We start from the raw sequence: 18309 nt of genomic DNA on the forward strand, positions 1-18309 counted from the left end.
CCCACATTGCTGCCGTCGCCCCATTTAACAGCCAATTTCCAGCCAGCTCATTGCAAACACATGACAAAAACAAAAGCACACAAGAGCGGAAAGCAGCAAAAGCATTGAGAGGAAGTAGACCACAGAGAGGCACATAAAAAGAGGCAAGAAGGTAAAAAAAAAAGTGAAGCACAAACAAATGTGGCCTGGCTAAATGTCACTGTACACAAATGAGATTTAAAACATTTAAGCAGATAAATGATTAAAACACACACACACACACACACACACACACGCACGCACACACACACACAGTTAGCTCCTCTGGGTAAATACAGTTAGAGGCAGTGCAGTTTTTAATGAGCGTGCTCCAGATGTCTTCCCAGGCTGCAGCACACGAACGGCTGATCAATCAATTACATTCACACAAAAAACCCTAATTTATCAGACAAAATCCATAATCTCAATTTATCTCAGACACAGTGATCCCAGATGACCCTTCTGACACACACACACACACACACACACACACACACACACACACACACACACACGACTCAACCCTCTCTCTTATGCCTCCACTGGTGCGGTGTGGCTTTTTGCTGAGCTCAGACATGAGCCAGTAGCACTCAGCCACAGCAGAAAAAATATCCACATTTTCTGTTCTGAAGTAACTAAATAACCAAATACATCTTTTTAGTTTCCGCAGAATGTCAGAGGTAAAGAATCAGCCAGGTGCTGCCTAGTGGATGATTAACAGATCATCGTCAGTACGAGCCCTCAAGAAACCGCAGGAGTGTTTGCTGGTCTGCAGCGTACAGGTGTGTGTTAGCACAATGCTATCAGGAAGGACATCAGCTGTTCACATTTGAATTCAGATCTCAGACTGTTGCACCAATCTATTAAATATTAACTCGTTCACTGCCATTGACGACTAAAGTCGTCATTTGCATTTTTTTTACTGTTTGAGCATCAGAACGAGCCCCCGCGCTGAGAGAACAAACATCTCAGCCCTGAAGCCGATCTTCATCCGCATACGTCACACGTCATGTGATCAGGAAGCAGACCATCCATGTGTCAGGAGATCGTTTTGGGTCGTTCCTGTAAAAAAAAAGTGAGGCGCGAACTGGAAAAGCGTCTGCCGATCACAATTCAACAACGGATTATGATTGAACGGATAACGCTCCAAACACACGGCTTCTTCCTGATGTAAGAGGGGAGTCTCCGCTTTGTTTTGGTTGTTTTGGCATCGACATCATGCTAGCGCGCAACGTTCTGTGACTCTTAAAATAACAGTAAAAACGGTGAGAAACGCTGGCAGCGAAGGCCGTTAGCGATCAGGAAAGGGCTTGCAGTGAATGAGTTAAAGGTCATTTCTAAAAAAAAATCACATTTCTGTCTGTCAGACACAGATGTTTTTGGATGTTTACCCATAATGCACAGCTTCAAGTTTGGAGAAAAGCAAACACATCATATCAGCTCAAAGACCAGCTGCAGGTGGTGGAGGGCTGATGGTGTGGGCTCCTTACAGGTACTTAGTCCACAATGATCTCCCGTGTAGACCAAAGTGTTCTAGAGCCAGATGTGAGTCCATCTGTCTGGCAGCTGGAGTTTGGGCCAAACTGGGTGATAACGCAGAACCACGATCCAAACAGCAGCAGATCACCTCCACCAAGGTGAGGTGGCAGCCCAGGGCTTTACTGTTCATGTATCTGTAAATGTGGCTTTTCCACATAGCTCACTTTTATAACTTTAGGGATGGTCAGACGTCACATTTCAAACCAAATACACAAGAAAACACACTAAAGTATGTTTTCAAAGTAAAACTAGCCAAATATTCCAAAACAGGAGAAGTTTAATCTCTATAATAAAGCTGAGCATTTGTTAGAATAATGTGTGTGATAACACTGAACACTAGAGATGCAACTAAACAGAAACCCTGTTGAGATCAGAATAGGTCAGTATTACCCGCCATGATTGAAATCATCATCACCTGGTGATTGGTTCATCTGAACTCATCAAACCATTGGGGTTTTCCTGGTCCTTAGCTTACCATTGCTAAAATAAATTGCATAAAATATTAGTCTCACCTAGGGATGGGTACCTTTGACATTTGAATTGATTCGGTACTAATTCCCGGTACCTAGGAATCGATACCGGTACTTAACGGTACCAATTTTCGATACTTTTGAGTGTTTATTATTTTAATTATTTTTTATAATTAAATATATATTTTTCTCAATATAGAACAATATTTGATAAATATCACGATAAATAACATACAACTGTTTGTATTTTAACATGGTCCTTGTAGTTTTATAAGCTGATAATTAAACTGAAGCAAACATCTTTACTGTGAACTAAATTTACTGTGTATCTTCATTCCTTTTGCCGTCCTTTTTCATTTGATTTTTCCTACTGGGAAGTTAGAATTTCCGAGGAGAAAGCGAACGCACCATTAGCTGATAACAATGGTAGCAATGGAAGCTAACATATCAAGCTAACGTTATCTTAAACAGTTTATTTAGCTGCTGGAGCAGATTAAAACGATGATGCCTCACACTTAGATCATTGTCGCTGGTTTCGTCTTCACCCAATCACCCGTCGCATTTAGTAAAGTGAAGCCAAACTTTAGTGTGCGTTCATGTTCTTCTAGTCGGGAATTTGGAGTTCCGAGGAGAAAGCGAACGCACCACTAGCGAAACGGAAGCTAACATATCAAGCTAATTATATTTACCTACCGGAGCAGATTAAGATGAGGATGTCTCACTTAGATCGTTGTCGCTGGTTTCATCATCACCCAGTTACCCATCACATTTAGTGAAGTGGACCCAAGCGTTAGCGTGCGTTCTTTCTACCATGCTGCTCGGTTTACAACTCGCTCGCAGCGACCGACGACATAACGCTCTTGCGCATGCGCAGCTGTCTAGGCAAGTTCTCGTTATGAAGGACGGGGACCGAAACGAGGCACCGTTTGAAATGACGTGAATCGGTGCTCAGTCGGTACTGTGGAATTCGGTCGGTACCTTAAAAAGTACCGAATTCTGTACCCATCCCTAGTCTCACCCTATCTGATAATAACTATTTATAAGCTATAATTCTAGGTAAGGTATAGCTGGAGTAAATCAGCATTGTCCAAAAGTATATATTCACAGATCACGGGGGGGAACTCATATCAGCCCCTCAGAACAACGAGTTCATCTCTACCGAAGACAAGACAGAACCACTTTCTGCAGAGTCATTCACTCGTCACAGAGTCAGAGAAAATAGTTCAGTGAAAATGAAGCCAACGTCAGAAGTTCATAAGAGCCAGAGGACTCTTCCAACTTTCATGCTTGACTGCATTCAGCACATTCCAGACCTCCCACAGACTAACGTCACATCTCTGACAAACACCAATTTCACCCATCTCAGAATTATCCCTGTTATTAATCTGTGTCACTAAGATGCTTTTGACACACACACACACTCACACACACATGTCATTACCTTCTGCACGGATGGTGAAAGGGGAGTCCCCCAGTCTCTTGGCTGAAAACTGCCCCCCCAGAGACGTCATTAGAAAGCAGAGGCTGAAGAAACCAACTCCTACCACGAATATCCTGCAGCACAGGGGAGAAGGAGAGAGAATAAAGGAGGAGAAGGAGGAGCAAACACGTTTACAGGACAGGTAAGTAACTTTGAACAAGTCATTCTGATATGACAGCAGAGTCCAGGTGACTTGGGTAAAGACATGCAGTGGGCCTAAACAGTCAGGAAAAGCTAAATTAGGAATCTAAATTACATGTCAGCAGTAATTAAAGGCAGATTATTTTAAAATAGCAAATGACTGAGTGAGTGAAAAATGAAAGATGACATAAGTCAGATGAAAATAACCAATAGAGGAGAAAATAGAGTCAAAGAGAAGCTGAAGGAAGGAATAAAAGTACAAAATTCAGGAAGCTGTTGCGGAAGGCAGAGCATAATCAGCACATTGATCACAGGCAGAGAAGTGGGATCTCAAAGCCAAGGGGCACTTAAGATAAGCTGGAGTTGTTTTATTTTTGTTCAAAATACATCGAGGCTAAATCCAAAAATAAGGTGGAACGTTTGTCCTTCTGTGAAGGGAAAATGGTCCCAAGTATTAATCTTACATGTAGAAGAGAAGTGCCAGAGATAAAGGGAGGTGTGAACACCTTCATTTATACTTAAGAACTAAAATACTGTAAAAACATAAAGAATAAATAGTTCTTGTTGAGCTAAGAATGACAAGTAAAGATGTTGTGGTTTCTGAAAAGAAATACATCAATAATACTACAGTTTTTCTTTCTTTGAGGTTAACAAATTCATGCAATGCCTAAAAGACAATTAACGCTGGCCTTCCATTGAAAAACATTATGTCAAAACAAACATAATGTCAAAAGAAACTGCAGTGCCCTCTAGTGGATGGCTCCCATTTGATTTTTTTTATGCAAACCTCAACATGGAACCATCAACGTAACTCAAAAAACTTAAACAATCTCAAAGACTATTTACACGACAGTAAAGAGAAAAGGATGTTACTGAAGAGGAACTTTACTCATATGCTTAATACATTTGCAGCTGTCTATATTAGGAATAAATGCCCTGCAAGTTGTACTCTGAGGGACAAAAGCAGAGGGAATTCAGCCAGAGGAGAAAGTAGCTTGTACCTGTGTATAGCTATTTAAAAGGATTATGTTTGATTCAAGGCTGCGCAGTGGCACAGTGGTTAGAGCTGCTGCCTTGCAGTAAAGGTTGGTTTATGCTTGACGCGTCCGCGAGGTCCGCACGGCTCCGCGCGGAAAAGTTGCGTCATTTTGCGTCATTTTAACAACCACGCCCCTCCACCGCGTCTCCGCACGGCCCAAGATTTCCGCAACGCGCACCTCGGAAAATTTCTAACCATGCGGACGGTCGGACGCGGAAAATCATGGCGGACCGGCACGGCAGAGGTTCGTAAACACAGACATTTGTATGATTCAGCTCTCAGAGATCACCGTGATCAACATGTTGTTAATAATTCTTGGAGAGAAATAGCTCGCACTGTCGGAAAAGACGAGGACGCTGTTAAAAATGCTGAAATACCATGTTGTAAACAGTAATTTCTACTTCTACTATGGTGTAGTGTTGGATGCATGCCATAGAGCTCCATGCTGCCCCCTACAGTTTGGGAGAATATTGGCTCACCGCAGAGACGAGCCGCACAAACCATAAACGCTGCGAGTTGTGAAGCGCGTTCCAGCTGCGAGCCGCATCACCGCGCGGAAAGTGAATGCGTCAAGCATAAACCAAGCTTTAGAAGGTCCTGGGTTCGCTTCCCAGCCTGGGATCTTTCTGCATGGAGTTAGCATGTTCTCCCTGTGCATGCGTGGGTTCTCTCCGGGTACTCCGGCTTCCTCCCACAGTCCAAAAACATGATGTTAGTTGACTGGTCTGTCTAAATTGTCCTTAGGTGTGTGTGTGTGTGACTGTTTGTCCTGTGTGTCTCTGTGTTGCCCTGTGATGGACTGGCTCTCTGTCCAGGGTGTACCCCGCCTGATTACCAACCTTGGGGTGAAATTAGATACACAGTTTTCCATGGGCCCTCAGATTAACGCAGTGGTCAGATCGTGTTTTTATCAGCTGCGAAGACTAGTCTGCTTAAAACCGATCCTGAAACGAGCACACCTGGAATCCGTAATCCATGCTTTTATCATCTCTCGACTGGATTATGCAAATTCCATTTCAATTGGTTTACCTGCCTCCGCTCTTAACAGGCTTCAGGTCGTACAGAACGCGGCAGCCAGGTTTTTAACAAACACTCCTAGGAGAGAACATATCACACCTGTACTGGCGCGGCTCCACTGGCTACCCATAAACTTTAGGGTCAAGTTTAAAATCCTGACTTTTGTTTTTAAGGCCCTGAACGGTCTGGCACCGGATTACCTGTCGGATCTTTTCACTAGATATGTGCCAAACCGGGCGTTGAGGTCTGCTGATTGCCTGCTGCTTCGTGTTCCATTAATGAAATACAAAACGCGGGGGCAGCGTGCTTTTGTCTACGCTGCTCCGACACTCTGGAATGCTCTTCCTCTTTCGGTGAGGCTGGCAAGGGCGTCAGTTTGTTTTCAGAATTGCTGGGGACAATATCCATACACTTGAGTGGGGTTTAAAAATTGCTGGGGACAATAAAGTAGGCTAGCACAGGGGTCGGCAATCCGCGGCTCTGGAGCCGCATGCGGCTCTTCCATCCATCTGATGCAACTCTCTGTGCTTGTAAAATAATAAATGGATACTTAAATAAAATGCTTTATATTTTACTGCATTAATTTTACACCTGTATGCCAATTCTAAATGTAGATTGTCTGCGTAAACCTGAACAGGTCCAACCCGGTCTGCGGTGGTTGACCGGTCACGCTTGTGCGTAATCATATAGGCACTTTATGAGCTGAAGAGGATGTGAGATTCTGGGATTCTCCTCAGACGGCTCCTGGATGTGTCGCCACATTGGAGACAGGAACAAGCACTATTCAGCCAAAGTTTCATCATCAGGGAACATTTTCTAAGTGACAAGTCTCTCTGAGAGACAGGGTTTGGAAAACACTCGCTTCAGTGGGAGGAATCTTCCCGCATGCGCACTGCATGGTTCTCTGCGTGGCTCTAGGGTTAATCAAGTTTAATTGTTTCTCTTTGCAACAATCTTCACAGGAAGGCAAAACAGTTAAACGGCAGGTTACATATATTTCCATTTGACTGTTTATTTTGACAGATGAACTCAAGGATGTTGCTTGGTTTGAAAAAATTACCCCGACGCACACGGATGCTCATGGATGAGCTGACATTTTAATCGTTTAGGCACATCGCGGAGGTAAAATATTCCCATCAGAACATCAGAGCTCTTTATACTGGACACTGTGTTCAGCGCGGCTCGGAGCGCCCACGGTGGACAGTGAGCTGAAGATCTGGGGTTCGCAGTGCAGCGCAGTGCAGAACCACGCGCATGCGATGATTTCCTCCCACTGAAGCGTTCTGGAAACCCGGTCTCTCTGAGGGATGTGTCACTTGGAAAATGTTTTTTTTATGAAATTATGAAACTTTGGCTGAACAGCGCTTGTTCCCGTCTAGTTCCGCATGAAGCGTAGAGACATTTGATCACGCACAAAGTTTATGTGGAGCAGAAGCGGTCGGGCCACGGCAGATGAAACGTTCCTAGCCTACATGAAGTGAAACTGTTTAATTGTAACATTAATATGTTACTGGACACGCTGGTCTGGTTGGTTAGACCAGTGTTTGAAGTGGAAAACACACACACACACACACACACCAATTAAAATAATGCTGATAGCGTGGACTAGAAGACAGGTGATGGTTTACGTGTTTAAATGATGATCAGGCTGCTGTAAAATGTAATCTCCATCCACATCCAGACACAATTATCCTCTATTCTTTCTCTATTTGCTCTGCTCTTGTCTGGGCTGATCAGCTGATGGTGCGCGCGCGCCTAACTAGCGGCTGATGCACATTTTACGCATTTGGAGAGGTGACTGGATGCTTTGCGTTTACTGGAAGATGGTCCACTTAACGCACGGGTGTAGACTACATATTAATGACAAATGAATGAAAATTAAATTGTGAATTTTTACTTCATATTTTAGTAATAAAAATGACGGGGGAACACATTTATGACATCTTTTTAAACGAAAATTTCTAGCGCGACCTGCCTGCTTCACTTAAGTCACTGCTTATTAAGTTCCGTCCAAAATTACCGTGGGAAACGGGTAATAACGGTTCTTTGATGGGAACAGGTTGCCGACCCCTGGATAAGATCTGAGCTGGTAAAACAAAAATCCTCATCAGCAGGCGTTTTTGAAAGTGGGGGGGACACAGCTTCCAATCACAAATTTTGCCGGGGACATGTCCCCGGTGTCCCCGGTTAAAATGACGCCTATGGAGGCTGGCACCATCCCTCCTCCGGTTCAAATCGCTGCTGAAGGCTCACTTTTACGACCGGGCATTTTTAAATCCCTGAGTTTTATTATTTTATTATGTGTCTTTTTATTGACTGTAATTATCTGCCTTGTTGTGCATTTTATTGTTGACCGTGTATTGTTTTATATTGTGTTTTTACTTTTTATCCTGTACAGCACTTTGGTCGGCTGCCATGCCGTTTTTAAATGTGCATTATAAATAAAGATGGTAAGGTATGGCATGATTGCCCGTTGACCGCTGGAGATAGGCACCAGCCCCCTGCGACCCTACATGGACAAAGCGGGTTCAGAAATTGGATGGATGTTTGATTCACAGCTGTGGTTTACTTTAAAGTGCTCCAGTGAAGATGTGTACATGAACTAGCCATCCCAACTATTACTAGAAAATTCAAACTTGTGTGGAGAGACTGTCTTCTCTCTCATGCTAAAGGCGTGTTGAAAATTATGTGGTGCAGGACAAAGGAGCTTCTGCAGCTGCCATCCAGAGCTGAGCCTGCACGATTTAAGCTAGCAAAATAAAGTCTGTGGGTGTAGCTATTTTAGATCTTCTAACACATCTTTGTGCAGATGATTGGAAAAGATGCATCTCTAAGCGAACTGTGCTTAGCGCAAAGCTTCCAGATCCATTTAAAATAGCTGACAAGCTGTGGGACGACAGTCGATACGATGGACTACACAAAGCTGAAGCAGTGAAGGCGTAACCGGGTCTCATCAGAGTTGTGCATAATGTGATTTAAACCAGCACTGTGAACAGAAACCTACAACTAATGACACTAAAGGCTGCCCACCCCAATCACAAGAACACATTTTGTCTAGTTATATAAAAAAAAAACATTGATTTAATCTGGTTCAACTACTGGGGTAATCCTTGGGTACGTGACATCAACATGCCTATAAGGGACAAAGTATTTTAGAATGTTCAGTACATTTTTACGATAGATCAAAAGTCTAAATTTCAAAATAACAACAAACAAGCATGTATTGTTTACTTAGAAAAGAGGTCCTTATATCATGGTAATTTGATGTGTTTAATACTCAACGATTCCATCAACAATGTGAGCCTCCATCTCTGCTCGGCGTCACTGATCTGGTATTTGAAAGATCATTCCTCACGTTGGAAAATCAAATATTACTCAGATCTCTGAGCAAATCTGATCTCTGACTTAAGAATTTGAAAATGGGGGCTTTTGAATCCTGCCCTACTTCAGTTTCTCTCCATGGTCTCTGCGGATCAAGGGTTATCTTAGTATGCTGGAGGAACAGGGAGGAAAAGCTGTCTATGATTCTCATCCGGTGGACAAAATGCCAGTCAGCCTCCATGACTAACAAGTCAAATCCTGCTTTTAAAAAGCCTCCTGCTCCACAGCTTACCCCAGAGAGAGAAGCAACTCAAAGATTTAGAGAAAACTGGTGCAATATATATATATATATATATATATATATATATATATATATATATATATATATATATATATATATATATATATATATATATATACACACACACATACAGGCCAAGGCAGGGCAGTAAATATGTAACAGCTACAGCCATTTTATTAAATCTCAGTCATATATGCATCGGTTTGGCAAATATTTCAGAAAATATTAAATATATAAAGGTTGGCTAAATGGTACCGAGCATATATATATATATATTTTTTTCTTTCTTTTCCGGAACTGCGCTGCTCTGCGCAGCTGCATGTTGGAGTAGCTTTTCTGTTTCTGGTGCTGTGAGGCTTGGAGGATTTTTACTGCTATTTTTTTTAGCTTTTTTCCCCTTTTTGAGCATTTGTTATGATGCGTAACCATGGCAACAAGCTGGTTTACAATCGGGAGCAGCTGATTAACATTAGAAAGGCTGAAATAATACCTCAACTGAAGCCACAAATCCCACATGAGCTAAAACGCAAGAAGCGTGGGTGCAGAGCGGGAGCAAAACGGAGACAGAGAAAGAGGAAATTCAAACCATCTCTTCCAACGATCATAACGGGCAATGTGAGATCACTGGCCAACAAGATGGAGGAACTCCAAGCCCTTTCGAGGACTCAGCCAGAGTTTCGGCAGTTTCAGAACCGCTGGAGGAGATAATGCAAAGAAAGATTCTCCAGAGAATCAAGGAAATGATGGACAACCCTGAGCGTTCTCTTCACAAGACTGTCCGACAACGGAAGAGTGTCTTCAGTCAGAGGCTTCTTCAGTTTGGCTGCAACACTGACCGCTACTGGAGATCCTTCCTGCCAACAGCCATTGTAATATACAACAACTCTTTGATGACTTGATTATTATTATTATTCTGAGCTACTACAGCAATCAATTTCCCTCTGGGATTAATAAAGTATTTTTGAATTGAATTGAATATGAACGATGCATCAGAAGCCAAACAAAAGGAAAAGTCAAACACATTTAGAACCATTGCTTTCTCTATGAAGGCAGGCTTGGCTCATTGTTGCATTTGGTCAGACTTACAGTACAGCAATAATAAGGTCAGGAATAAACTGCTTAGTGCTGCTATTGCTGTTACGAGTTTCCATCAAAAACACATAAAAGAACCATTACTGGTCTGGCTGACTGGGCCCAAACTGATCACATGATCTGTTAGGAATGCAGCCATGCTTTGGCTCGCCCAGGGGTGTTTCGGTGTAAAGAGTGAGTGAGGAATGGACGCAGATCCGCACAAAGACCACTGAGTCTAACCAGACGACCAAACGGGCTGAGGCACGGTGAGGATCCAGATGTGCTGCCACAGAATCTTTCACGGTTTTCTTTTTTTTTTTTTTTTTTAAATCCACACGCAGACCGTTATTCAGTTATGGAATTTTCGTGAGCTAAACAGGAAGTGAGACGTGTGGCAGGGAAGTGCATCCGGTTAATTCTAAAATAAAACTCACTTTGCTTCAATCTGTTTGTCTTTTTCTGTTAATATTAATGGCAGGGATGTTGGTTTACAGTGCGTGATGGTACACCCGTGTGGCTTTTGTTTACCAGCTGCTCTCTACACATGTTATCTCATGAACTAGAGATGTTCAGAACACAATCCACAGCATTCGTTCTGCACTCGGTGTGAATGAGGCCGGTGAAACGTTTCACAGGCGTGGTTTAAAGGTGGGAAGGAGCTTCCAGCTTAGCCGTCATTAAAAACAGGAATAGAACAACAAATAATCAGGACAGAGGGTTGGAACTGAAGGTAAGAAAATTATAACTTTTTGTTCAACAACAAAAAAAAAACATTTGTTCTCCATCTGTTTTCCATGAAATATGCACCTCAAGAGGATTGTCAATGACTGGTTGATATAAACTACAGCTGGACTTTGTTGGGTTTATAAGAGCAGAACCACAAAAAAGTACATTTCACCAGAATCCACATTCACCTATGAACTATGAACTCCTATAATAATCTTTGATGTTCCTGTTACTGTTCTGGTTACACGATTAAAGGGATATTCCACCCAAAATTGAAATATTGTATGTTGGAATATTTCCCAGGGTTAGATAAGTGGGAAAAACAATTTCTGACCAGCACAGTCGTTAGCTCTATTAGCTTTAGCTTAGCAAAAACACAGTAAATGAATGGATCCAACTAGCATTGTGAGTAAAAAAAAAAAAGCTTTAAAGTCAAAGTCCCATCAGTCATCACACACTGGTGAAATTCATCTCCGCATCTGACCCATCCCCATAGGGAGCAGCGAGCTGCAGCAGTGGCTGCACTCGGGAACTATTTGGTTTAACCCCTTTAAGCTGAAGGACAGCCAGGGAGGCATTGGGTCCCATTACTTTAAGGTCTTTGGAATGACCTGACCGGGATTTGAACCCCGATCTCCTGACAAGGTAATTCCAATTCTACCCAGTGGCCTAAATAAGCAGAATGACTGCAAGTGGAAATAATCACAGGCACCATTTTGGACATGGGACTACTTTATGACAGAGCACATATGTAAGCCTCCGCTGGCAGCCCTAAAGACAGTTTCTGTCAACACAGATGCGTACATTGTTAGTGAACCAGCATAACACACACACACACACACACACACACAGGTACATCTCATTTGCACTGGAGAGATTGGAGCTTTTGTGTCTGTGTGTGTGTGTGCTTGTCGTTATAGGTTTAAGTGGATACGTTTGAACTTTAAGCTGTAATTTGTGGACATTTTTACATTGTAGGGACATTTTGCTGGTCCACACAATATGAAGCACCTTAAAACTTGGTCTTAGAGGTATGGTGCGCATGAACTTTTAGTTTAGGTTAAGGATGGGAACAGAACCGTATTGGCTATGGTTAGGGTTTGGCATAGTGGAGCTACTAAAATGAATGGATGGAAGTCAATGGAGGTCCTCACAAACATATACGGTGAAAATTTCCAGAGCCACTTGCTTTGCTCAGCTGATTGCTGTAAACAAAAGTAACTCTAAAGTCCTGTTTGACACCATAAACCAGATTGTTTCACCTCACGCCCCTCTTATGCCGGTTTACTCAAGGTCCGACTGTAACAACTTTCTAGCATTCTTTGAGGATAAAATCAGAAATATCAGGACATTTGTTTACTGTGAAATAAAGTTGAAGTGCTGAAGTTTTGAAAACTAATTTTGAATAAAACTTGAAGAATAACTGGCAATTGCTTGCTCTTTAAGAGGTCTTGTCATGAACTGAACTCAGAAGACCCGTGAAGACGCCAAACACAGTAAAAGTATATAAAAAGAATCTTTTATTTTTTGTGGAGTTACCAGAGGAGGGCGAGGCAGGAGGCAAGAGTCGGAGGGCAGGCGTGAGTCAAAACCAGATCGGCACAAGCAGGTACAGGGAGCAGGCTGGAGACGTGGTAGAAGACAGGCGAGGGTCGTGATGGCAGGCAGGGGTCAGGAGAAAAACAAGGTCCGGAGGCAGAGATCTGGAGAATTTACTGGCAAATGTTTTCAATAATCTGGCAGAGACTGGATAGCAGGATGGTTCTTTTATAGCAGGGGAAGCAGGTGTGTGAGATGAGCTGAGGAGTCAGGAGCAGGTGAAGTGGATGAAGCTGATGACAGGAACAGGTGAGAAGAATGGAGTTGATGGTGGTTGCCAGGGAAACAGGGCTTGTCAGGAGCTTGGTGAGGGGACCAGGTGAGCTGAATGAAGGCTGAAAAATGAGAGTCATGACAGGTCTTTCATATTTTATAACATGCTATTTGATATAATGGTTTACAAACGCAAAAGGGTAATTTATTAGAGTACTCGATTAATCAATAAAAGATTCGATTGAGTACTTGATTACAAAAATATTCGATAGCTGCAGCCCTACATGAAACCAACCTCATGCCCTGCTGATTTCATTCCTACTTCCTTGTTAGTCAGGATGTTTAACCAAACTTGCCCATGCATTGTTGATTTTTTTTTATTTATCCCTACAATCTGGCTCTGTACCGTCTGTTTTCAAACATGCAGTTATTGAACCCATCCTTAAAAAACCAAGTTTGGACTCATCTCAGCCTAAAAATTACAGACCCATTTCTAAATGACCGTTTATCTCTAAAATATTGGAAAAGGTTGTGGCGGATCAGCTGATGACTTTTCTGGAACTACACAGCAGTTCTGATGAATTCCAGTCTGGTTTTGGTAAAAAGCGTTCAACAGAAACAGCTTTGCTTAAAGTTTCCAGTGACATCATGATGGCTGCTGACAACGTGGAGTTTACAGTGTTAGTATTGTTAGATCTTTCTGCAGCTTCTGACTCTGTTGATCACAACACCTTAATGAACTGACTTGGTGACTCGGTGGGGATCTCTGGAACTGTTCTAGACGGGTTTAGATCGTACCTTTCTGACAGAAGTTACAGTGCCTGTATAAATCAAACCATGTCAGATTCTACTGATCTGTTCTGTGGGGTACCCCAAGGCTCTGTTTTGGGTCCACTGTTGTTTCTGCTGTACATGCACCCTCTTGGACAGATACTTGATTCTTTTCATAATGTCTCTTATCGCCTATATGCAGATGATGTTCAGCTGTACTTCTCCTTTAAGGATTCTGAGTTCTATAAACTGTCTGAATTACTAGATTGTCGATCAGCGATCACCAGCTGGCTAGAAGATAACTTCCTCCAGTTAAACTCTGAAAAGACCGAATATCTGATCATTGCCCCTGAGAGCATGGTTCCCCTGATTAGTCTAAAACTTGGCCATTTACCCTCTGCCGTCAAGACAAACTTAAGGAATTTAGATGTTGTTTTTGACCAATCAATGTCTCTTGAAGGTCACTTAAAAACATTGGTCCGAAACTATTTTTATTACTTAATTAATATCTCCAAACTGCGATTGTTGGTGTCAAAACATGAACTTGAAATGGTTCTACATGCCTTTATCTCCTCCCGTCTGGACTACTGTAACACACTCTTCACATGTTTAAAAAAAAAAGCCCTTGACCACCTTCAGTTGGTCCAGAACTCTGCAGCGAGGCTCCTAACTGGAGCAAACAGAAGAGCACACATCACTCCTATTCTCATGCCTCTGCACTGGTTACCCGTTAACTTTGGAGTTCATTTTAGAGTCCTGATTATAACTTTCAATGCTCTACATGGTCGAGCTCCTCCCTATAATTACTGAACAGTTAAAGCCTTATGCTCCAACCCGAGTCCTCAGGTCAGGCGTGCAGATAGGGTGGGGGACGGGGGGGGGGGATCTGCCCCCCCCTCCCCGATTCTGATCGACCCCGATTGCCCCCCCCCCCCACTAAGGCCAGAAAGAAAACAAAATCGGAGGATAAGCGCTTGAAGCTCCTTTTTCCAATTACATTGAATGCAGCATGACGTAAACAAACACCGACCCAAGAGGCGCCAAAGTGGTTGCTGCTAGGATGCAGGATGAAGCGAAAAGACAAGCAACGATATTTAAAAAAGACCAACAGTGTAAGTAGGCGGGACCGATCTGTCTGTTTATGCGTGTTGGTTCTAGTTTCAGTTCGTTGTTGTCAGTGTTGAGACTTACTCGTTAAAAGCGCCAAAGCCTCATTGCTGACTTTAACAAGTCTCATCTACAAATATGATCCTCATGAAGTTACTACTTTACACCAGAAGATAGTGGAGATGTGGAACCTTCAGGCTGAGCAAAGTTTGGGAGTTTTTAGAGTTTGAAAATCGCCTCCCGCCGCCGAGAGGCTCCCAGTCGGGGAGAGGAGGAGATGCGCGCAGCATGAAGAGCGCAAATATGAGATAAAACGTATGAATGCTGGCAGGTCTGGTCTTTGTTGACTGATGACTTTGTCTGGTCATGACTGACTCTGATTATGAAGCAGAATATTGACTCTGATAAAGAAATTCACTCATCCAGCCGGGAAGATTGACGCTGCTGCAGCATCAGACAGCTGGTGCTGCACGAGAGGTGTGTGGAGTTTACGAGCTCCAAACGTTGGGTTTGATGTTGGTTTAACCTTCTCTGGGACGTGACGGATGTAGGAGCTATGGTAAAACACCGCTAACGTGACAGACGTAGCGACAATGTAAAAAAAGCAGTGAAAAAGGTGCAGATGCCGATGCTTTATATGTGGAAGTCAAGTGTGCCACATAATCAAAAAAAAGTAAAATTTACAAAGAGATTTATATATTTATATATAAATAAAAATGTTCCAAATATAATGAAAATTTCTAAATAACGTAAAAATATGAAGGAACATCTGTTGGTCAGGCTGAAAAGTTTGGGAACTAAGTGAATTTTGTTTTTTAAATATATTTTATGTGCAGTTTTTAGGGTTTTTATGTTTTCTGTAAAGATCGGTACGCTGAAAATCATTTAATGTTTTGCATAAAGCATGAGGTTTTGGTTAGTAATTGATTGGGAGAATAACAAATGACTGAATTAAATAGTGGAGCGCCTCTGTCAGTGCGCCCCAGGGCAGCTGTGGCTACATCGTAGCTCATCCCCATCAGTGTGTGAACGGATGAATGATACACTGTAGTGTAAAGCGCTTTGGAGTCCTTACTCTGAGAGGCGCTATACAAGTGCGGGTCATTTATCATTTATAGTGTTGATCAGGCAGAGCTTCGTTGCCGGCGTTCCGCTGCATAATGGCTTCAAACACGTATATAAAAGTGTTCGTTTTTACGTAAACCGTTGGATGAAATTACACAAGCTGACTGAGCTCTAGTTACGGCGCTTGCAATAGTTTGTGTATGTGTGTGTGCGTGCGCGCACGTGTGTGTGTGTGTGTTTTGCATGAAAGTATTTTTAAACTGACAGAGATGCTTTCTTTATTTTATTCATGCGCATGATCGCTGCGCTGAGCTGAACCCTGTGCAGCATTCTTCAGGAACGGAGACCTGAATGATCGACTCTGATCAATGAAAAACAAAGCTTTACCAAACACCTGGACCTGCACCTCTTTGGTAATCCAAAATAAATAGTTTTGAATGACCTGTGCCATTAAACATGGACATCATTCCATCTAGGGGTGAAATGAATCATCGAATGATTCGAATGGCTCGATCAATTAAATTCCTCGATTCGTTTATTGCTGATTCGAAGCTTTGCTAAATGTGCGCTCCCCAGTCCGAACACATTTAACGGAGCACCGTGTGGTGATAGGTGATGTGGGGGAAATTTTTTTCTTCCTTCCACTTTTTTATCTAAATTTAGCCTTTTTCCTCATTTCTCATTACGATATTTTTTTAATCGTTTGTTATTTTCATATTTTGTTCTTGTGAAGCCCTTCCTGATTTTTACCTTGAGAGGCGCTATAAAAAAATTGTTCCTTCTTCTTGTTAATCAGCCTTTTATTGTGCTTTGAAACATTTCACTATCAAGATTACACTTAGTGGCTTTAAAATGGAGTGCGTGTCAATGACCACTTCAGTGTGAAGTATTTCATTAGTCACACACACACACACACACACACACACACACACACACACACACACACACACACACACACACACACACACACACACACTGGAAAAGCCCACATCAACATTCTGAAGCATCTAAGTTTGCTCACAATCCCTCATTTAACTTTCCATCTCTCAAGAGGAAAATTAGGAAAGAATGAAATATCCCCCCCCCCCCCCAAATCTGTTCCAGACATATTGTGGGATATATTAGAGCAGCTCCATCAGTGTCAGAGGACCAGCGAGCAGTGATGCGGCGGCTCACGCAAATTCAGTCTTATGCCAAGATTATGATCTAACATCAATACGAGGCCACAAACCAAGGAGATCTGCATGGATTATCCACTCACTGCTGGATCTGTCTGGACAGCAAGCTGAAAAGGGAAGTCACTGACCCCACCTGCAACACCAGCTTACTCACTTCTGCAGACCTCCTTGGCTCTTCATCATCTCTCTCTCTGAGCTCTGTGTTTTTGTACTGATGAGAAAGAGATGAAAGTAGAAAGTGATGGCTTTAAAAGATAGAGGGCGATGTCTTTTACATCAGGTTTTCTCAGTTTTGTCTATTAAGCAAGCAATTTATCAATTCTGTGTGTTTAGCGCGAGAACAACGGGCTGTGCAAATGAGTGACTGTACAGAAGCTGCTCTGCTGGTAGCCCAGGGCATCGTTTCCATTCTAATCATTTTGCCGTTTTTCCACGTGGCCTTGGATAGGTGATATTAAAGGATTAGGCCCGTGTCCTGCCCGATGAGGCTTTAATTAACAAGCTTAAAGTAAACGCTCAGCTCCGTCTAATTGGATCAGAGGGAGGGATGTGTTATCAGCTATCTGGCTTCTTCACACACCAGATCTGATTCTGCCTCCAGGTAGAACCTTTCACCGGCCGCGGAGGAGTCTGGAGGTTTTAGCAATGGCGCTTTTCAAGACATTGCTTCTGGCACCTCAGCGGCATGGCCTAAATTCTTGGATAAAACTTTTATACAAAGGCTGTGTTTTTATGGCAAGGAGACTTTTGATTCTCCTCAGTAAATACCTTAAAACGGGAATACACCTGCTACTTGAACAGATCTGGAGTGGTCTCTAGTAAAAAAGAGAAAGCCTTGTGAGTCGTTTTCTGTGGAAAAAAGCTCGAGCACTCCTGTTTCGGGGGTAGAAGTTAGTTGGAGGAATGTTCGGGATGAAAACAACCGGATTTGGAGTCTTGATAATTAATATTCATAATATGCAAACATCTCGCTTCTGATTGGCTAACAGCAACATGACTCTTCTGCTGCCTCCATTCGCCCTTCTTTTTGGGTCAAAAATGGAACTTGCAGCAAAAATACCAGTTTCTGTCGATGGCTAATCCAGGAAATACGGGTAGAAGACTATTTCCATGTTATGGATGTACGTGAAAGTCAGAGTGACCAATCGTACTTTAAAAAAATTCTTATGAGTTTCTCCGTGAACCTCACCCTTAAGAAATACAGCACCTGGCATGCATGCTTTGATGAAAATAATACACACAACACACAG

The 18309-nt window shown here is 42.6% G+C and overlaps 1 protein-coding gene across 1 annotated transcript in view; it reads right to left on the reverse strand.

The window, feature by feature from the left end:
- The window catches only part of LOC107382438 (alpha-1,6-mannosylglycoprotein 6-beta-N-acetylglucosaminyltransferase B), a 247027-nt gene that overhangs the window by 225332 nt on the left and 3386 nt on the right, over positions 1-18309 (reverse strand). Inside the window, exon 2 of the mRNA XM_054751824.2 lies at positions 3469-3581. Within this exon, the coding sequence (XP_054607799.2) occupies positions 3469-3581 (113 nt within the window). The remainder of the gene's footprint in view (positions 1-3468; positions 3582-18309) is intronic.

Source organism: Nothobranchius furzeri, chromosome 7 (genome assembly GCF_043380555.1).
Source record: "Nothobranchius furzeri strain GRZ-AD chromosome 7, NfurGRZ-RIMD1, whole genome shotgun sequence".
NCBI classification, from domain to species: Eukaryota; Metazoa; Chordata; class Actinopteri; order Cyprinodontiformes; family Nothobranchiidae; genus Nothobranchius; species Nothobranchius furzeri.